Raw genomic sequence first — 16,197 nt, forward strand, 5'->3', positions numbered from 1 at the left:
TCTTTCCATCTTTAGAAGTTTGATTTGAGTCTTTTATATTTTCCATATTTCTAACTTATAAAACATATGGGAATCAGTTATGGTAACTCTTTTTTGTCTTTCTGCTCATTCTAATATCTCTGTTATTCTAAGTTAGTTTTGAGTGATTATTCTCATCATGGGTTGTCTTTCCCTATCTCTTTACCTGCCTGTTAATCTTTTTATAGAATGGCCAATATTGTATATTTTATCTTGTTGTATGGTGGATATTTTGTATTTCTGTAAATTTTCTTAAACTTCTGAGATGCATTTAAGTTACTTGTAAACAATTTGATCTTTTTGGTCTTGCTGTTATGATTTGTTATGTGAGTTCAGAGCAAATCCAGTCTAAGACTAATTCTTTTCACTACTGACATAAGACCTTTCTGTATACTCTATTGAGTATCCTGTGAATTATTAATTTTTTCAGCCTGGATGGTGAAATAGGCACTTTTCTCAGACCTACTTAAACAGTGGGCACTGTTTAATCTTTTCAGGTAGTTCTTTGGCCAGCTGTAGGTGGTTGCCTCACACACATACACTATATCAGTATCTATTGCTGAATTCTTTTGAGAGGAGCCCTTTGCAGATCTTCCACATTCTTCCCCTGTGCAGCTCCCTTGTTTCTGATGTTCCGTCCTAAGAACTCTAGCTGCCTTAGTTTCCAAAGAGCCTTTGCTCTATCTTCTTATTTAGGGAGTCTTCTAAACTCTGCTTCTGTTTCTCCTCCCTGCACCATGGCCTGTAAACTCTCTCAAGGCAGAAAGCAGGGCCATTAGTATAGCTCACATTGTTTGTTTCCTGCCTTTCAGGGATATTCATTCTTCATTGCCTGATATCCATCATTTTACAAATCATATGGCATATATTCTCTCCATTTATTAGGGTGTTTCAGTGTGCAGGGTAAAAGCGAGAGTCCAAAGTGAAAGCATCTCTATATACTAATTTTATATTTTATTACCTTGTTGTATTCTCCTATTGTTTCCAGTTGTTTTTTAGTCAGTCCTCTACAGTTTCCCAGGTTATACAATTATTTCATTGGCAAATAAGAATTTTACCTTCCAATTTTTGTATCTTCAACTTCTGTCTCCTATGCAATTTCTTTAGCTAATATATATTGTAAATAACATCATCCATATTATTGTTATTTATTTAAGAATAGATGTAGTAAATTATCTCCTGATTTTTAAATGATAGAGTTGATTTTATTGTCTGTGATTATATATTTCATATGTATTGTGATTAAATATAGTTATTTAATAATATATATGAATATATTTAATATATTATTTATAGATTTATTTGTGATAACTTATATATTTCTGTGATATATATTTATTATGATAGATTATTATATATTTGTGTGATTAAATATATTTTCTGTATATTAATGTGATTAATTATATGTAAATTTCTATTGCTATTTTGATATTCCATCTATTATACAGTACTATTTTTTTCCTATTTTGGAAATGTTTAGGACCTTCTTTATTTTTCATTTTTTTAAATGTCATGATGATGTGTTAAAATTAATTGGCTTTAAAAAACATTAATTCATTATGCTAGACACATGGAAATTTGGTTCTGTCTGAGGGTTCTAGGCCTTTTTGGGAGAAGAGCATGGTGTTATTTCTTTTGTAGATTTTTTAGATATATTTTATTGATTCTGCCATTACAGTTGTCCCAATTTTTCCCGCTTTGCCTCCCTCCACCTGGAACCTGCCTGCCCTCCAGCAGCACCCCCTTAATTCATGTCCATGGATTGTACTTGTAAGTTCTTTGGCTTCTCCATTTCCTATACTATTCTTAACCTCCCCCTGTCTACTTCATACTTACCAAATATGCTTCTTAATCCCTGCACTTTCTCCCACATTCTCCTCCTCCCCCTCCCTGCTGATAACCTTCCAAATGATTTCCATATCTATGATTTTGTTCTTGTTCTGGTTGTTTGCTTAGTTTGTGTTGTCTTAGATTCAGTTGTTGGTAGTTGTGAATTTGTTGTCATTTTAATGTTCATAGTTTTGATCTCTTTCTTAAATAAGTCCCTTTAATATTTCATATAATAATGGCGTGGTGATGATGTACTCCTTTAGCTTTACTTTGTGTGGAAAGCACTTTATCTGCCCTTCCATTCTAAGTGATAGCTTTGCTGGATAGAGTAATCTTGGTTGTAAGTCCTTGCTTTTCATCACTTCGAATACTTCTTGCCAGTCCCTTCTTGCCTGCAGTTTCTTTTGAGAAATCAGCTGACAGACTAATGGGAACTCCTTGTAGGGAACTCTCTACTTTTCTCTTGCTGCTTTTAAGATTCTCTCTTTATCTTGAACTTTTGGCATTTCAATTATGGTGTGTCTTAGTGTGGTTGCCTTTGGGTCCAACTTGTTTGGGACTCTCTGTGCTTCTTGGAATTGTGTGTCTTCTATTCCTTTGACAAATTAGGAAAATATTATTTCATTATTTTTCCAAATACGTTTTTAATTTCTTGCTCTTGCTCTTCTCCTTCTGGCATCCCTATGATTAGGATGTTACCACTTTTGGAGGTATCCCAGGGGGTCCTTATACTATCCTCGTTTTTTGAATTCTTTTTTGTTCTTGCTGTTCTGGCTGAATGCTTATTTCTTCCTTATGTTCCAAATTGATAATTTGAATCTTGGCTTCCTCCCCTCCACTGATGGTTCTCTGCAGATTTTTCTTTATTTCACTTAGTGTAACCTTCATTTCTTTCCTTACTTTTTTACTGTACTCAATGAGTTCTTTGAGCATCCTGATCACCAGTGTTTTGAACCCTGCATCTGATAGGGTGGTTAGTTCTTTTTCTGGAGTTTTGTTCTGTTCTCTCTATTGGGCCGTATTTCTTGTCTCCTCAATTTGGCAGCCTCCCTGTGTTTGTTTCTGTGTATTAGGTAGAACTGCTTTGACTCCCTATCTTAGTAGTGTGGCCTACTGTAGAAAAGGCACCTGTAAATTGTGTGGGACAGAGCCTTAGGTAATTGCTAGAGTGGGGCAACCCCCTTCACTACTTTGTGGTTCTGTGTGGGAGAAAGGCTCAGAGAGGGGACAGTGCTGCTGCCTGGCTTCCAGAGGTTTGCTTGGCACTTGCCCCATTTCCAGTCACTCCACCCACTTCCCATTTGTGCCTGGCACCCTTCTAACTGTTGCTCTGGTGGTGAACATTTATAGGGTGGGTTTGCATTTATTCTAAGTCTATGTGGGCCCTGTAAGCTAAGTATCCCGAAAATCCAGCAGTTTCTTGCCCTACCCCAGCCCTCACTGGTTTTTACAGCCAGAATTTATGGGCATTTATCTTCCTGGCGCTGGAACCCTGGGCTGTGTGGTCTGGCCTGGGGCTGGGATCGCTGACTGCCAAGTATCCCTCCCAATTTTTATCCACCACACATGAACGTGGGACTGTCTGCTCCATGCCACCCTATGCTGCCAACCTCTTCTGTCCACACCACTGTCTCCGTGCCTCTCTGCCTGTCTCCACAGCTCCACCCCTCCTATTCGTCTGGATGAATGTGGCTTCCTTAAATCCTTGGTTGTTGGACTTCCATACAGCTCGATTTTCTGATAGTTCCTGCTGTTATTTCTTTTGAGATCTAGTTGTAATTCTTTCCATGGTTGCACAAGGAGGTGACATGTGTCTATCTAGCCTCCCTTTTGATTGGAAGTCCTAAACACATTTGACTAGAAACTTCTACTTGGGCTCCATCTTTAGAGATGACTGTCCCGCCCTGGCGAGAGATTCCCATGGCTGGGACCTCAGATGCACCAGGCCTTCCCAGGCCACCTGCCTGTCTGCCACCTCCAGCAGTAGCAGTGCCTGCCCCACTTAACGCCATCATTTCCGGCCTCCTTTATAAAATTTTTATATGTACTCTTTCTGAATTTCCTATTACCTATGAGTTAAAACTCGTGCAGTGATTTTTTAAAAAACTTATTTCTCTACCATTTTCTGTGTGTTAAGATTATAAAGAGGATCTTTTTTTCCCTAACTACTCATTGCTCTGTCAAAGAAAACCATTGATTTTTATATGTGATTAAATCTGCCTACATAACTAACCTCTTAACTGATTCAAACAGTGTTTGACAAATTGCTTGGATTCTCTGGGCACACAGTCATATTATCTTATACATAGTAAAAGTTTTATTATACTGATGAGGATAATGCAATGTTCTCTAGTAGTAATAAAATAGCTGAATGTAACTTTCTACCAAAAGCAGTATAGGTGACCCATTTAAATTAAGCTTCATTTAAAACAAATAGTCTTGGGTAGTCTTTTTTTTAAGTCTACTTCATCAAAAACTGTCCACTAAAATTAGGCACATATATGTGATACCCCTTATTTTATGGTAACAAAGTATTGGAGAGTTTCCCAGATCTTAAACTGGCTTCTCTTCCAAAGGCTTATGATTGCTATGTTTTCTCTGAACTTTTGAAAAATATCTGTATACAGTAATGTCAGCACACACCTGACATTGCTGTGGCCTGGCTTGGCCACAGATTTCAGTCTCCTAAAGTTTTTGTTACTTTAGTTTACAAAACAGTTCTTCTTTGGTCAGAATATTGTTCACAATAACAGTTTTTTGTTATGACTTATTTTCTGTCCTCTTTAGAAATCTATTAGCAAAACAAAATAATTTAGGGGTTGCCTAACCTTTAAAAGGAATTCAAAGGTAATGAAACATTTTTGTGCTCATTTTGATTGTGCTTTACAAAACCAGTTCTTCTTCCCTAAAAAAAAAACCAAAAAACATTGAGACATGCCTGGGAAGAATTATAAAACACCATGTTTAACCCAGCATTAGTTATTTAAGAACTATAAACACCTTAAACAACCAACAATAAGGGATCGTCTAAGTTATTGTGCTTATGTATACCTGTATGATGGTATATTTGGCCATTAAAAATAATTTTCTTTAAATCATAATACATGTGGAAATGTACATGTTGTAGAAGGAGGAGAAAAACAGGACTCATAACTGTGTATATATGTTCCCTTTTATTTAAATATTACACACATCCAGAGATAAATTTATAAGGAAAGGTGGCATGTTAAAGAACTTAGGTTTTTTTCATTTTTCTTTTCCAATTTTTCTACCATGATGTTAAATTAACATAAAATAATACCCATAAACTGATTAATAAAGATAATTTAGTGAAAAGACAGTTCCTAGGGATCCAGAGACTTGAAGTCTAGTACTGCCTTTGTTACTAGCTATATGACCTTAACATCTCATAGCATTGGTTTCATTATTTGTAAATGAGTCTTATAGGATACAATTATATATGAAGTGTTTCACGAATATGAGGGATTATTGGCACTTTTATTTACAGATGAGTGGCCGAATTCACAAATGATCTAGTACATACATTTGGGCAATTAAAGAAACAAGCAACTAAACAGCATTGGTATTTGTAATGCATTAATGTGTGGTCTAGCAGTATCTGTCAGTATTGCAGCCTTGAAGTATCATTTGTTGCCAGGTTATGCCAAGGTCTTAAAGAAAACTGGAGATGAACAAAGAACACCCTGAAAAGGCTATGTTGTAAAATTGTTATGAGCCTCATCTGTGTGAAATGAGGAGGTTCAGGGGAAGGGAGTAGTCATAACAGAAGTTGTTGCATAGACACATGCATGTTTGAAACAATATTATTTGTCAGCTTATATGCTATGTTCATTGATAATATCACTCCCAATAGATGTATTTCCTCAGTAACTTGAAAAGGGAGGGCAAAATGTAGTCCAGTCAGTTATGACAGTGAATTCTAAACACTTTTGCACCTGTGATTGCATTTTTTTTCCCGTTTGCCAGTAAAGACACTGGGGAGAACAAAATTCTGATTTTTATCCTGTTTGTTTAATGCTTATCATTCTGCTTACTATCTTTTAGTGACTGCCCTGTTTCCAGCTGTCTAAACATTCTCTCACATTCCTGTCAGAAATGTGACTTGAGCTCAGGTTCAAGAATTGTTGTGTTCACTCCCTCATTGTTTATTACTTCCTCAGCATACTTTTAGTTGAGATTTGACATGATTGGACCAGCTACCATTTTTGTATTTCAAGTCTAAATCCTATGAGGAGCACTTCTCATTAAATAGTGAGATCATCTCCTGATACCCCAAATTTTATTATTACTTAATCTTATGATACAGTGAATTTGAAAAGGAGACATTAAACTCACATTTTCATCCTTTGAAAAAAACCTTTGTATAAACTTAATTGTAAGAGATATTGTATAAATTACTTAATATTTGTATGTTAATATTTTCATATGAGAATACAACATCAAAATTTCCTATAGAGCTTGATCCTAATGATCCTTTTAAATGCAGTATATAAAAGAATTCTTCTATGTAACTGTAATTTAAGTATCAAATAGGGGATTTCATGTGTAACCAGTGTCTAACTGACTATCTTGACAGCCTCTTTGTGAAAAATTTAGGAAAAAAAATATCTGACCAGGCTCACCATGAATTACCATTATCATCTTAACTGTGGTCCCATTAAGCTTAGTTTTGTAGAAGTACATACTGACTCTGAAAAATGATCCTTGGAATTTCCCAAAAGTTTTACTGTTAATACTTTTTTAAAAATCAGAATTTAATAGAATTCCTGTTATACTGTAAACTCTGGGAAATTCTGATTTTAAAAATCAGAATTTTATAGAATTCCTGTTATACTGTAAACTCTAAGTAACTAAGGAGGTCTTACTACCTAAACTCATATTCTCCTTCTGGATATTATATGTTTATTATTTTCTACTAGAAGAAGGAATTTTCTTACAGGCTTTTTAAAAAAGGGACACCTTTAATTTTTATATGAAAATTGGACAAGTAAAATGTGTTTTGGTAAGCTGTAAATTTGTAGATGCAGATGAAGGTCTTGGAAAATATTAAGGGTGACTGTTATCCAGAGAATCTTCAACAATATTTCACCTTTGAGGTCATTCAAATTAGTTACAATAATGCTATGGACATTGTTGGTTATTCTGTAATTTTAAATTATGTTTTGTGTCTGTGTAAAGCATTTGATAAAATTGGGCACATTAAGAGTTGCTTTTTCCAGTTTTAAGCAGCAAAATATCTGCTTACTTTTCTAAGTAAGAGATCTATTTGCTTGTAAAAGTTATTTTGTCACCTGTGAACTCTCTGTGACTGACTGGTACCTTTGATTTGAGAAGTCATTATATTTGGAATTAACATAAAGTGTTTGATCCTTATTGAAAACCTATAGTTTTATTTAAATGTTGTGAAAATATGCAGTTGTCATAGGTTTCTACCATTTACCAAGCCTAATGAGCAGCTAATAATAATGAATGACAGACCCCAAAGAGAATACGAGTATTTGCTATTAATTTATAGAATGGATTCACTTTGTCTCAGAAGAGCTGTGTGTTGAACTGATGATGCAGGCTGTGTAAATCATTATATTATTTTATAACCCAAGCACAGACACCTGTTTCCTGATTTTGAAACTTAGTGCATCTCATTTTAGAAAAATGTACTAATTCAGGAAAGAAGTTTGTTGAGAGACAGTAAGGAGATTTTGAAAGAAAGTTCTGGGTTTGTTTTCGCTTGATAAAACTCCTCAGTTCTTCCAAGATTATACCTTTCTGTTACCCAAGTATCTTAAGCCAAGGCTAGTTACATGCTAACATGCATTTCATTAGATTAGCAGGTCTCATGCTTTTGGGTCTCACACTCTATACTCTCCCAAATTATTGAAGATCCTCAAGGAGTTTTATTTATGTAGCTTTATCTACTCATTTATGAATTAGAAATTAGAACTAGAAAATTTAAAGCTATATATTCATTTTAAAATAACAGTAAATGATTGCATATTAAATAGTATATTTTAATGAAAATAGCTATATTTTTCAAAACAAAAATTAGGGAAAAGAGTGGTATCATTTTATATTTTTATAAATATTGATACTTGCTTAATACAAGACCGCTGGGTACTTACATCTGCTGCTTTCAAGCTCATGCAGTATTTTTTTGTGGGGGGGAGGGGATAAAGTATATGAAGGAAATCAGGTCCCACAAATATGTAGTTGGAAAGAGGAGGAGTATTTTAATAACCTTTTCAGATAATTGTGGAAACTCTTATTTGAATACCACACCGACATTTAATAAATAGTCATTACTTAAAGGTTAGTTGCAGTGTGGAATCTGTAAACACATCAGTGTACTTTTCATACTCTGTTATATTAATAACTGTGTAATCTTGAGCAATTTATGTAATCACTTAATCAGGGCCTCAGTTTCCTCATCTGTAAAGGGTAGAATATTAGCACTTACCTGCAACTAGTACTCTTAGAAAGTTTATATAAATTAACATGTGCAAAGTGCTCAGAATAGCATATGGCATGTAATTCAATGAAGTAAATGTTAGTTATTATGATTATTACCCCCTTGGTTCCAACTTTAGTTTCTATCACTATATTTATAAAACTTTCTTTCTCCTTCTGTATCATATTTGTCCAAAACCTATTTATCCTTTCATTGCCTCATTGACTCAGTCTAAAAAGACAGCAAAAAAAGTGAGGTTTGGGATGATTTACTACATTTGGAGAGAAACATTAATCATATTCACAACTTTGCTACAGAATGAGAAATTCTACCAGACCAATAGATTTTAAATAGAGTAACAGAATGTAATCTGGCAAAGAGTGCTGCTAGATTTGGGGAGCTCATTTCTATTCTGTTTTATCTCTTGAACAACATTGCAAATGATATCTTTTTTTTTTTTCTTCAAGATATCTTTGTAAACAAAAAAAAAGACTTTGCTTTCTAGAGTAGTTTAAGATTCACAGCAAAACTGAGCAGAAAATACAAAGAGTTTTCATATACTTCCTGCTCCCAAAACATACAGCTTGCCATCATGTCAATATTCCTCACCACAGTGGTACATTTGTTACAGTCGATGGGTGACTACATTGATTTGATACATCATTATTACCAAAAGTCCATAATTTACATTAGAATTCACTGTTGGTGTAGTATCCATTGTTAACAGTATCATACCGTATAGTTTCACTGCCCTAAAAATCCTATGTTCTGTCTGTTCTCCACAACACCCCCAACTACAGGCAACCACTAGTATATCTACTGTCCCCATAGTTTTACATTTTTCAGTATGTCATATAGCTATAATCGTACCAATGTAGCCCTTTTGAATTGGTGTTTTTCACTTAGTATTATGCATTTAAGATTTCTCCATGCCTTCTCTTTGCTTGATAGTTCATTTTTTTTTTGGCACTAAATAATATTCTACTGTGTGGATGTGCCACATTTTATTTTTCCATTCATCTACTGAAGGACATCTTGATTGTTATAAATATTCATGAGCAGGTTTTTGTGTGAATGTATGTTTTCATTTCCATTGGGTTGAAACCAAGGAGCACAATTGCTGAATCATATGCTAGGAGTATGGTTAATTTTGTTAAGAAACTGCCACATTGTCTTCCATAGTGACAATACTATTTTGCACTCGCGCCAGCAATGAATGATAGTTCCTGTTGCTTCACATCCTTGACAGCATTTAACGTTATCAGTGTTCTGGATTTCGGCCATTATTATAGGTATGTAGTGGTATCTTACTGTTTTTATTTGCAATTTCCTAATGACTTACGATGTTGGGCATCTTTTCATGTGCTTACTGCCTTCTGTATATCTTCTTTGGTGAGATGTCTGTTGACATCTTTTCCCCTTTTTAAAATTGGGTTGTTCATTTCATTATTATTAAGTTTTAAGAATTTTGTATATTTTAAGGAACATATAGCAAGGACTCATGGACAAAACCAAAGGGGAAGAGTTGAGGGAGGGAGGGTGAGAGGGGGCAAGGGAAAGTGGTGGGGGGTAGGCAGAGACAAATGTATTTGAAAAAATAAATTAATTTAAAAAAAGAATTTTGTATATTTTAGAGGACAGTACATTATCAGATGTGTCTTTTGCAAATATTTTCTCCCTGTCCTTGGCTTATCTTCTTATTTTCTTGACAGTTTCTTTCATAGAGCAGAAGTTTGTAATTTTAATGAAGTCTAGCTTACCAATTATTTATTTCATGGTTCATGTTTTTGGTGTCATATCTAAGAAGTCATTTGAACCCAGAGTCATCTTGATTTCCCCCTACTTATCTGGTAGGAGTTTTATAGTTTTGAGTTCTACATTTTGGCATATTGTGTACTTTGAGTTAATTTTTGTGAAGGGCTTAAGGTCTGTGTCTAGATGTGTTAATATATTATTTTATATAGATATCTAGTTGGTGCAGCACCATTTGTTGAAAAGACTACCTTTTTCTCCACTGTATAGTCTTTGCTTTGTCAAGTTTGGTCTATTTCTGGGCTTACTGTAGCTTTATAGTAAGTCTTGAAGTTGGGTAGTGCCACTCTTCTAACTTTGTCCTTTTCTTTCAGGATTGTGTTGGCCATTGAGGGTCTTTTGCTTCTACCTATAAGCTTTAAAATCAGTTTGTCAATACCCACAAAATAACTTCCTGGGATTTTGCTTTGGGACTTCTTTTGAGACTACTGAGTCTTCCTATCCATGAAAATGGAATCTCTCTCTCTCTCTTTAGTTCTTCTTTGGTTTCTTTCATCGGAGTTCTGTAGTTTTCCTCATCTATCTTTTATATATTTTGTTAGGTTTTTTTTTAATTTTGAGGGTACTCATGTATTTCATTTCAGTTTGGGGAGCGCTAATGTAAATTGTATTGCATTTTTAATTTCAAATAACACTTGTTCATTGTCAGTATATAAGGAAGCAGTTGACTTCCAAAAATTATCCTTGTGAACTGGAACCTTGCTATAATTGCTTATCATTTTCATGTCAATTACTTTTTGTTGATCTTGTCAGATTTTCTACACAGACAATCACGTCATCTGAGGACAAAGATTGTTATGTTTCTCCTCAATCTATATTAAAAATTTTTTTTAATTGTATTAGCTAGGACTCTCGAGCAGCTTTAGAAAAGGTGTGATGAGACAGGACATCATTACCTTGTTCCTAATCTTAGTGAGAAAGCTTCTGGTTACTGTTTGTATGATGCTAGTTGTAGGGGTTTTTTAGAGTAAATTTTTCCATCAAGTTAAGGGACTTCCCCTGTATTTTTAGTTTGCTGAAAATTTGTGTCATGAATAGGTGTTGACTTTTTTGAAATGCTTTTCTGCATCTGTTGACATAATCATGTGATTTGAGGGGTTAGCTTCTTGATATGATTAGTTGATTTTCAAATGTTGAACCATCCTTGCATACCTAGACTAAATCGTACGTGGTCATGGTGCATAATTTTTTTCATACTTTGTTGAATTTGAATTGAATATTTTGTTGAAGATTTTTGCATCTATGTTCATGAGAGATATTGGCCTACTTTTTTTAAAAAATTTATTTTTATGGTTCTGGTATTTAGGGTGAGACTGGCTTCATAGAATGAGTTAGGAGGTGTTTCTCTTGCTTCTATCTTCTGGAAGAGATTGTGGAGAATGGCCTAATTTCTTCCTCAGATGTTTGATGGAATCAGCAATGAATCCATTTGGGCCTGGTACTTTCTGTTTCAGAAGGTTATAAATTATTGAATCAATTTCTTTAATAGATATGTCTTATTCACCCCAGTCAGTGTGGCACAGTTGGTTGAAGCATCATCCCATAAACCAAAAGGTGGTGCTTTGATTCCTGGTCGGGGCACATACCTAGGTTGTTTGCAGGTTTGGTCCCTGGTTGGGGGTGTGTACTAGAGGCAACTGATTTCTGTTTCTCTTTCACATCGATGCTTCTCTCCATCTTCTTTCTTCCCTTCCCTTCTCTAAAATCAATGAACATGTCCTCAGTGAGGATAAAAAAATACTGGCTCATTCAGGTTATCTGTGTCTTCTTTTGTGAGTTTTATCAGATACGTCTTTCAAGGAATTGGTCCATTTCATCTGGGTTATTAAATTTGCAGGCATGGAGTTGTATATATTATTGTTGGGAACCGTCCCGCCTGGTTCCAGGGACTGTAACCTTGCCGACAGGCAAGAGGGCCCCAAGGCTGGAGCTGAGCAAGGAGACCTTGGGGATATAGGCCACTGAGGAGACAAAACCTGTCCCCCTGGCAGGGGCACAGCCCCTGCCTCCCTCTCATCACCCTGTTTGGCCCTGGAAGATGGCTGGTGAGTCAATGACGGGTAAGACCACTTGATGGCAGGGGCAACCGAAGACAGGCATAGTCGCATGGGGGCCATTAGGGAAGGACTTGGGGGACACGGAGAAGGGGAAAAAACCCTCACCCCTCTGCTTTGTCAGGGCTGGAGTCCTCATTCTGTCTGAACAAAGTCTCCTTATCTCTTGGCCTCTCTGCCCACCGCCTGACCAGGTCAGTGAAACAGTACTAAAGGCAGGTACAGCCCTAAACTGGATCAGGTGGTTCCAGGGGACAATTAGGCCTGGAAAAGTAATGTATTAAATCCTATGAAACTCACTTTGCTAAGAATACCCTCCAGTTAATGAGTACTGGTGTTTGGGGTTGAGCATCGAATGTGATCGATTTCCCAGGTTTCAGGACCAAATGTGCACTACCTTGTCTACCAGACCCTGACCTGAGGCAAATCTCTGTGTTCATTCAATCATAGCCTTCTGACATTGATTGATGAGCTTTATATGCATGCTGTATACCCCTTCACTTAATCGTTCTCAATAAAAGCCAGTTCAAGAGAAGAATTCGGGGCATTCTCCACTAGAGGAAATTGCCACCCTCTTTTCCTGGCAGACCGAGAAGGGTCTGGAATGACTTATGTTATTTTCCTCCATCCACAGAAACCGCCGTGGGGACTCCATGGGACACAGTAAAACCCCCATCATATTCTTCCTTTATTATTTTTTAAAATATACAGGGGATCATTTCTGATAGTAATAATTTGTATCTACTCTTTTTTTCATAGTTAGCCTGGCTAGTGGTCAATTTTATTGATCTTTTCTAAGAACCAGCTATAGGTTTAGTTGATCTTTCTCTGTTGAGTTTCTGTTCTCAATTACATTAATTTCTGCTGCAATTAAAAAAATATTATTTTGCTTACTTTGTATTTAATTTGCTTTCTTTTCTAGTTTTCCAAGATAGAATCTTAGATTATTGATTTTAGATCAGTTTTCTTGTTTAATATATGAATTCAGTACTATAAATTTTCCTCTAAGTGGTACTTTTCTTGAACCCACACATGTGGATAGGTTGCATTTTTATTTTTATTTATTCAAAATATTTAAATTTTTTTGAGATTGTACTTTTACCCATGTGTTATTTAGAAGTGTGTTATTTAATTTCCAAGTATTTTGGGATTTTTCAGAAACTTTTCTCTTTCTGGTTTCTTGTTTAATTCCACTGTGGTCTAAGGGTATAAATTGCATGATTTCTATTCTTTTAAATTTGTTAAAGTGTGTTTTATAGTCCAGAATGTGGTCTGTCTTGATGAACAAGATATCTTTTCCATTGTACTGAATTGTAGGATAATGATAGAATTTAAAAATAATCACGTTGTCCACCAGTGATGGAGACAGCACTTTATCTTCATTTTACTATTATGATTTCTTCTGATGGAGGAAAGTCTCTTGTTTTGGTTCTGTGTTCCTATGTATGATGACCTAGGTCTCAGAATGAGTGGTGTCTGTGGAAAATGTAGGCTATTCTCATAAAGTATATATGCACATTAGTGAAGGTGTTTTACATTATGAATCTGTACATGATTTATTCTTTATATTGGCTGAGATATCATGTCAAATCAGCTGGATATTTTTTAAAATTTGGGGATATTTAATATTTCTCAGAGCTTTGTAAATAAGTTTGCATTATAGTACTTGTAAAATATGACAATTTTTTTTTATCCCATTTAGTTTTGTCAGCCCAGTGGGTGGCAGCTGTCCAGAGAGAGGAAGCAGCCGACGTTTTTTGTGGTGGTCCTGACAGATATTGACTCAGATCGACATTACTGCTCGTGCCTAACCTTCTATGAGGCTGAAATTAATCTTCAGGTACAAAAACTTTCCTAGCCAAAGTATAGTCAAAATGAAAACATTTAGGAATTTTTTGTGCCATATTTGTTTTTGTTAGAACTGCCAGCTTAAGTTCAGTGGGCTACTTTAAAACGAATGAATTACTATACTGTTGATAAAGAGTGAGAGCAACAGTTACATCCAAGTTTAATTGTTCTCTTCAAAATAAAAATCTTAATCTGAATGCTTCTAAGAATAGCATATCTGTAAATTTGTTTATTAAGATTTGCATCCTGTCATGGTGAACCTGCAATTTTCCCTGTGAGTCCTTCTTTTGAGGGGGTCTTTCACAGAACTTAGAGTATTTAATCATGATATTTATACATCACTTATCACAATTCTTGATACTATTTTTTGAAGCACCTAAGTAAATGTCAAGTCATTACTACTAGTTATGGTAGTAGCAAGATGGTGGGATTGAAATTCATAGGCTACAGCTATAGAAATTAAAAATGCTGAATCTTTCAGCTTATTAGTGGGGTTCTTAGTTTCAGACAAGTGGATATACTTTCTCTAATTAATGCAAGAAAGGATTTATGACAATGTATTATTGGGTAGCTTATGGAATTTCATGGGTGAAGAATAAGCTGTAAACTAATTCTGGGTACTAGAAACCGCCTAATACCACCATTTGGTGCTTAATGATGTTGGGCACTAGACAATATAATCTTCATAATAGCTTCCCTAAAAAATCAAGTCTCTTATGTGCGGCCAGATTCTCAAATTGTTGACTGCTTTAAATCTCATACAGGTTGATGATTCCTTAAGAAAGTCAGATTGCATACAAATCCCATTCCTCTGTAAAGGAAGAAGGAAAACCTTTTTCTTGTTGTTATTTGTTGGTTTTGCTTTCAAGGCTCTGTAATACAAGAAAGAAACTATAAAGAGTTCAGAGGATGTTGAGAGAGTTAATGTGCATTATTTGCTGTACTTTCTGTTACAGATGATTGAGTATTACCACCAGGGAAAAGGATTGGCTTGCTTTCTAAAATGGCCTCACAATGGAGCATTTGTTGTTTTGTTACTTTAATTAAATTCCAAGATCTGAATTTTCTAGATGTAGAAATTTGATTTTCACTACAAGGGGAGACAAACCACTTTTCATGACACAGATTCACATTATTCAGGTTTATAAGACTGATGTATTAAAGCCAGCGTACTAGTTTATTAATTTACAGTGGTAAGTTAAAAGGTGAGATAGAGCAAAATATATCCTATCTGCATTATCAGCACATCCTCTTCTTGTCAGATTTTTGTGAGAAGCCATATCAAAATCAGAAGCATTTTGATTGTGGAATCAAACTAAGGACTAGTGTCAGATATTTAATTTGACTAACTGTCAGACTAATGTAGTCCATTGTTTATATCTGAAATTAGTCATTATGTTGTTAGCGAGGATAGATAACTTAGAAGTCTGTGACTATAGTCATGTCTCTCTTGGATAATGCTTGGGTGGATGCTGCCTACAAATATCTAATCAAATTCCCATTTTGATCAGTTCTTTCTAAATAAGAAAGAATGTTCTCTAGTCAAGAGTCTATTTTTCTTTTTTAGGCGACCTTTTGTATTTATCTATGTTGATCTTTAGAATTTAAGTCTGTGCTGAGAATGTAGCATTTTCTTTTATTTCCATATTCTTGAGGGTATCTCTTTACAACTTTCTAGAATTGTCTAATGACCCCTAGCCAGTGTGGCTCACTTGGTTGGAGCATCATCCATAACCGAACAGTCGTGGTTCAATTCCCTGTCAGAGCACATACTTAGGTTTTGGGTTCGATCTCCAGCCCAGGCATGTATGAAAGTCAGCCAATCAATGTTTCTCTCTCGAGTTGATGTTTCTTTCTTTCTCTTCTTCTCTGCCTTCCTGTCTCTCTGAAAGCAATGAAAAAATGTATGCAGGTGATTAAATAAATAAATAAATATTTAGAATTGTCTAATGAAATTAACTGAAATTATTTAGGTTCTCCCTCCTCTCTCCTTCACTACCACCCTTTCTAAAATAAGCTGATAGAAAAGTAATACTCTAAGACAGTGTAGGTGAGGTTCCAGTCCAAGATGATGACATAGGAAGCTCCTGAACTCACTTTCTTCCATGGACTCATTGAATCTATAGCTACACATGAAGCAATTCCCACTGAAAGAAATTTAGAAATTCC

General features: G+C 35.3%; 1 protein-coding gene across 2 annotated transcripts in view; it reads left to right on the plus strand.

Annotated features, from left to right (window-relative positions):
• Window positions 1–16,197, plus strand: part of SBF2 (SET binding factor 2) — a 402,149-nt gene that overhangs the window by 164,838 nt on the left and 221,114 nt on the right. For both annotated transcript variants that reach the window (XM_054582870.1, XM_054582860.1), the window contains exon 3: window positions 13,883–14,020. In XM_054582870.1, coding sequence (XP_054438845.1) covers window positions 13,883–14,020 — 138 coding nt within the window. The remainder of the gene's footprint in view (window positions 1–13,882; window positions 14,021–16,197) is intronic.

This window comes from Pteronotus mesoamericanus, unplaced genomic scaffold, assembly GCF_021234165.1.
Source record: "Pteronotus mesoamericanus isolate MK-2021 breed Mesoamerican mustached bat unplaced genomic scaffold, CSHL_Meso_final contig_1189, whole genome shotgun sequence".
Taxonomy (NCBI): domain Eukaryota; kingdom Metazoa; phylum Chordata; class Mammalia; order Chiroptera; family Mormoopidae; genus Pteronotus; species Pteronotus mesoamericanus.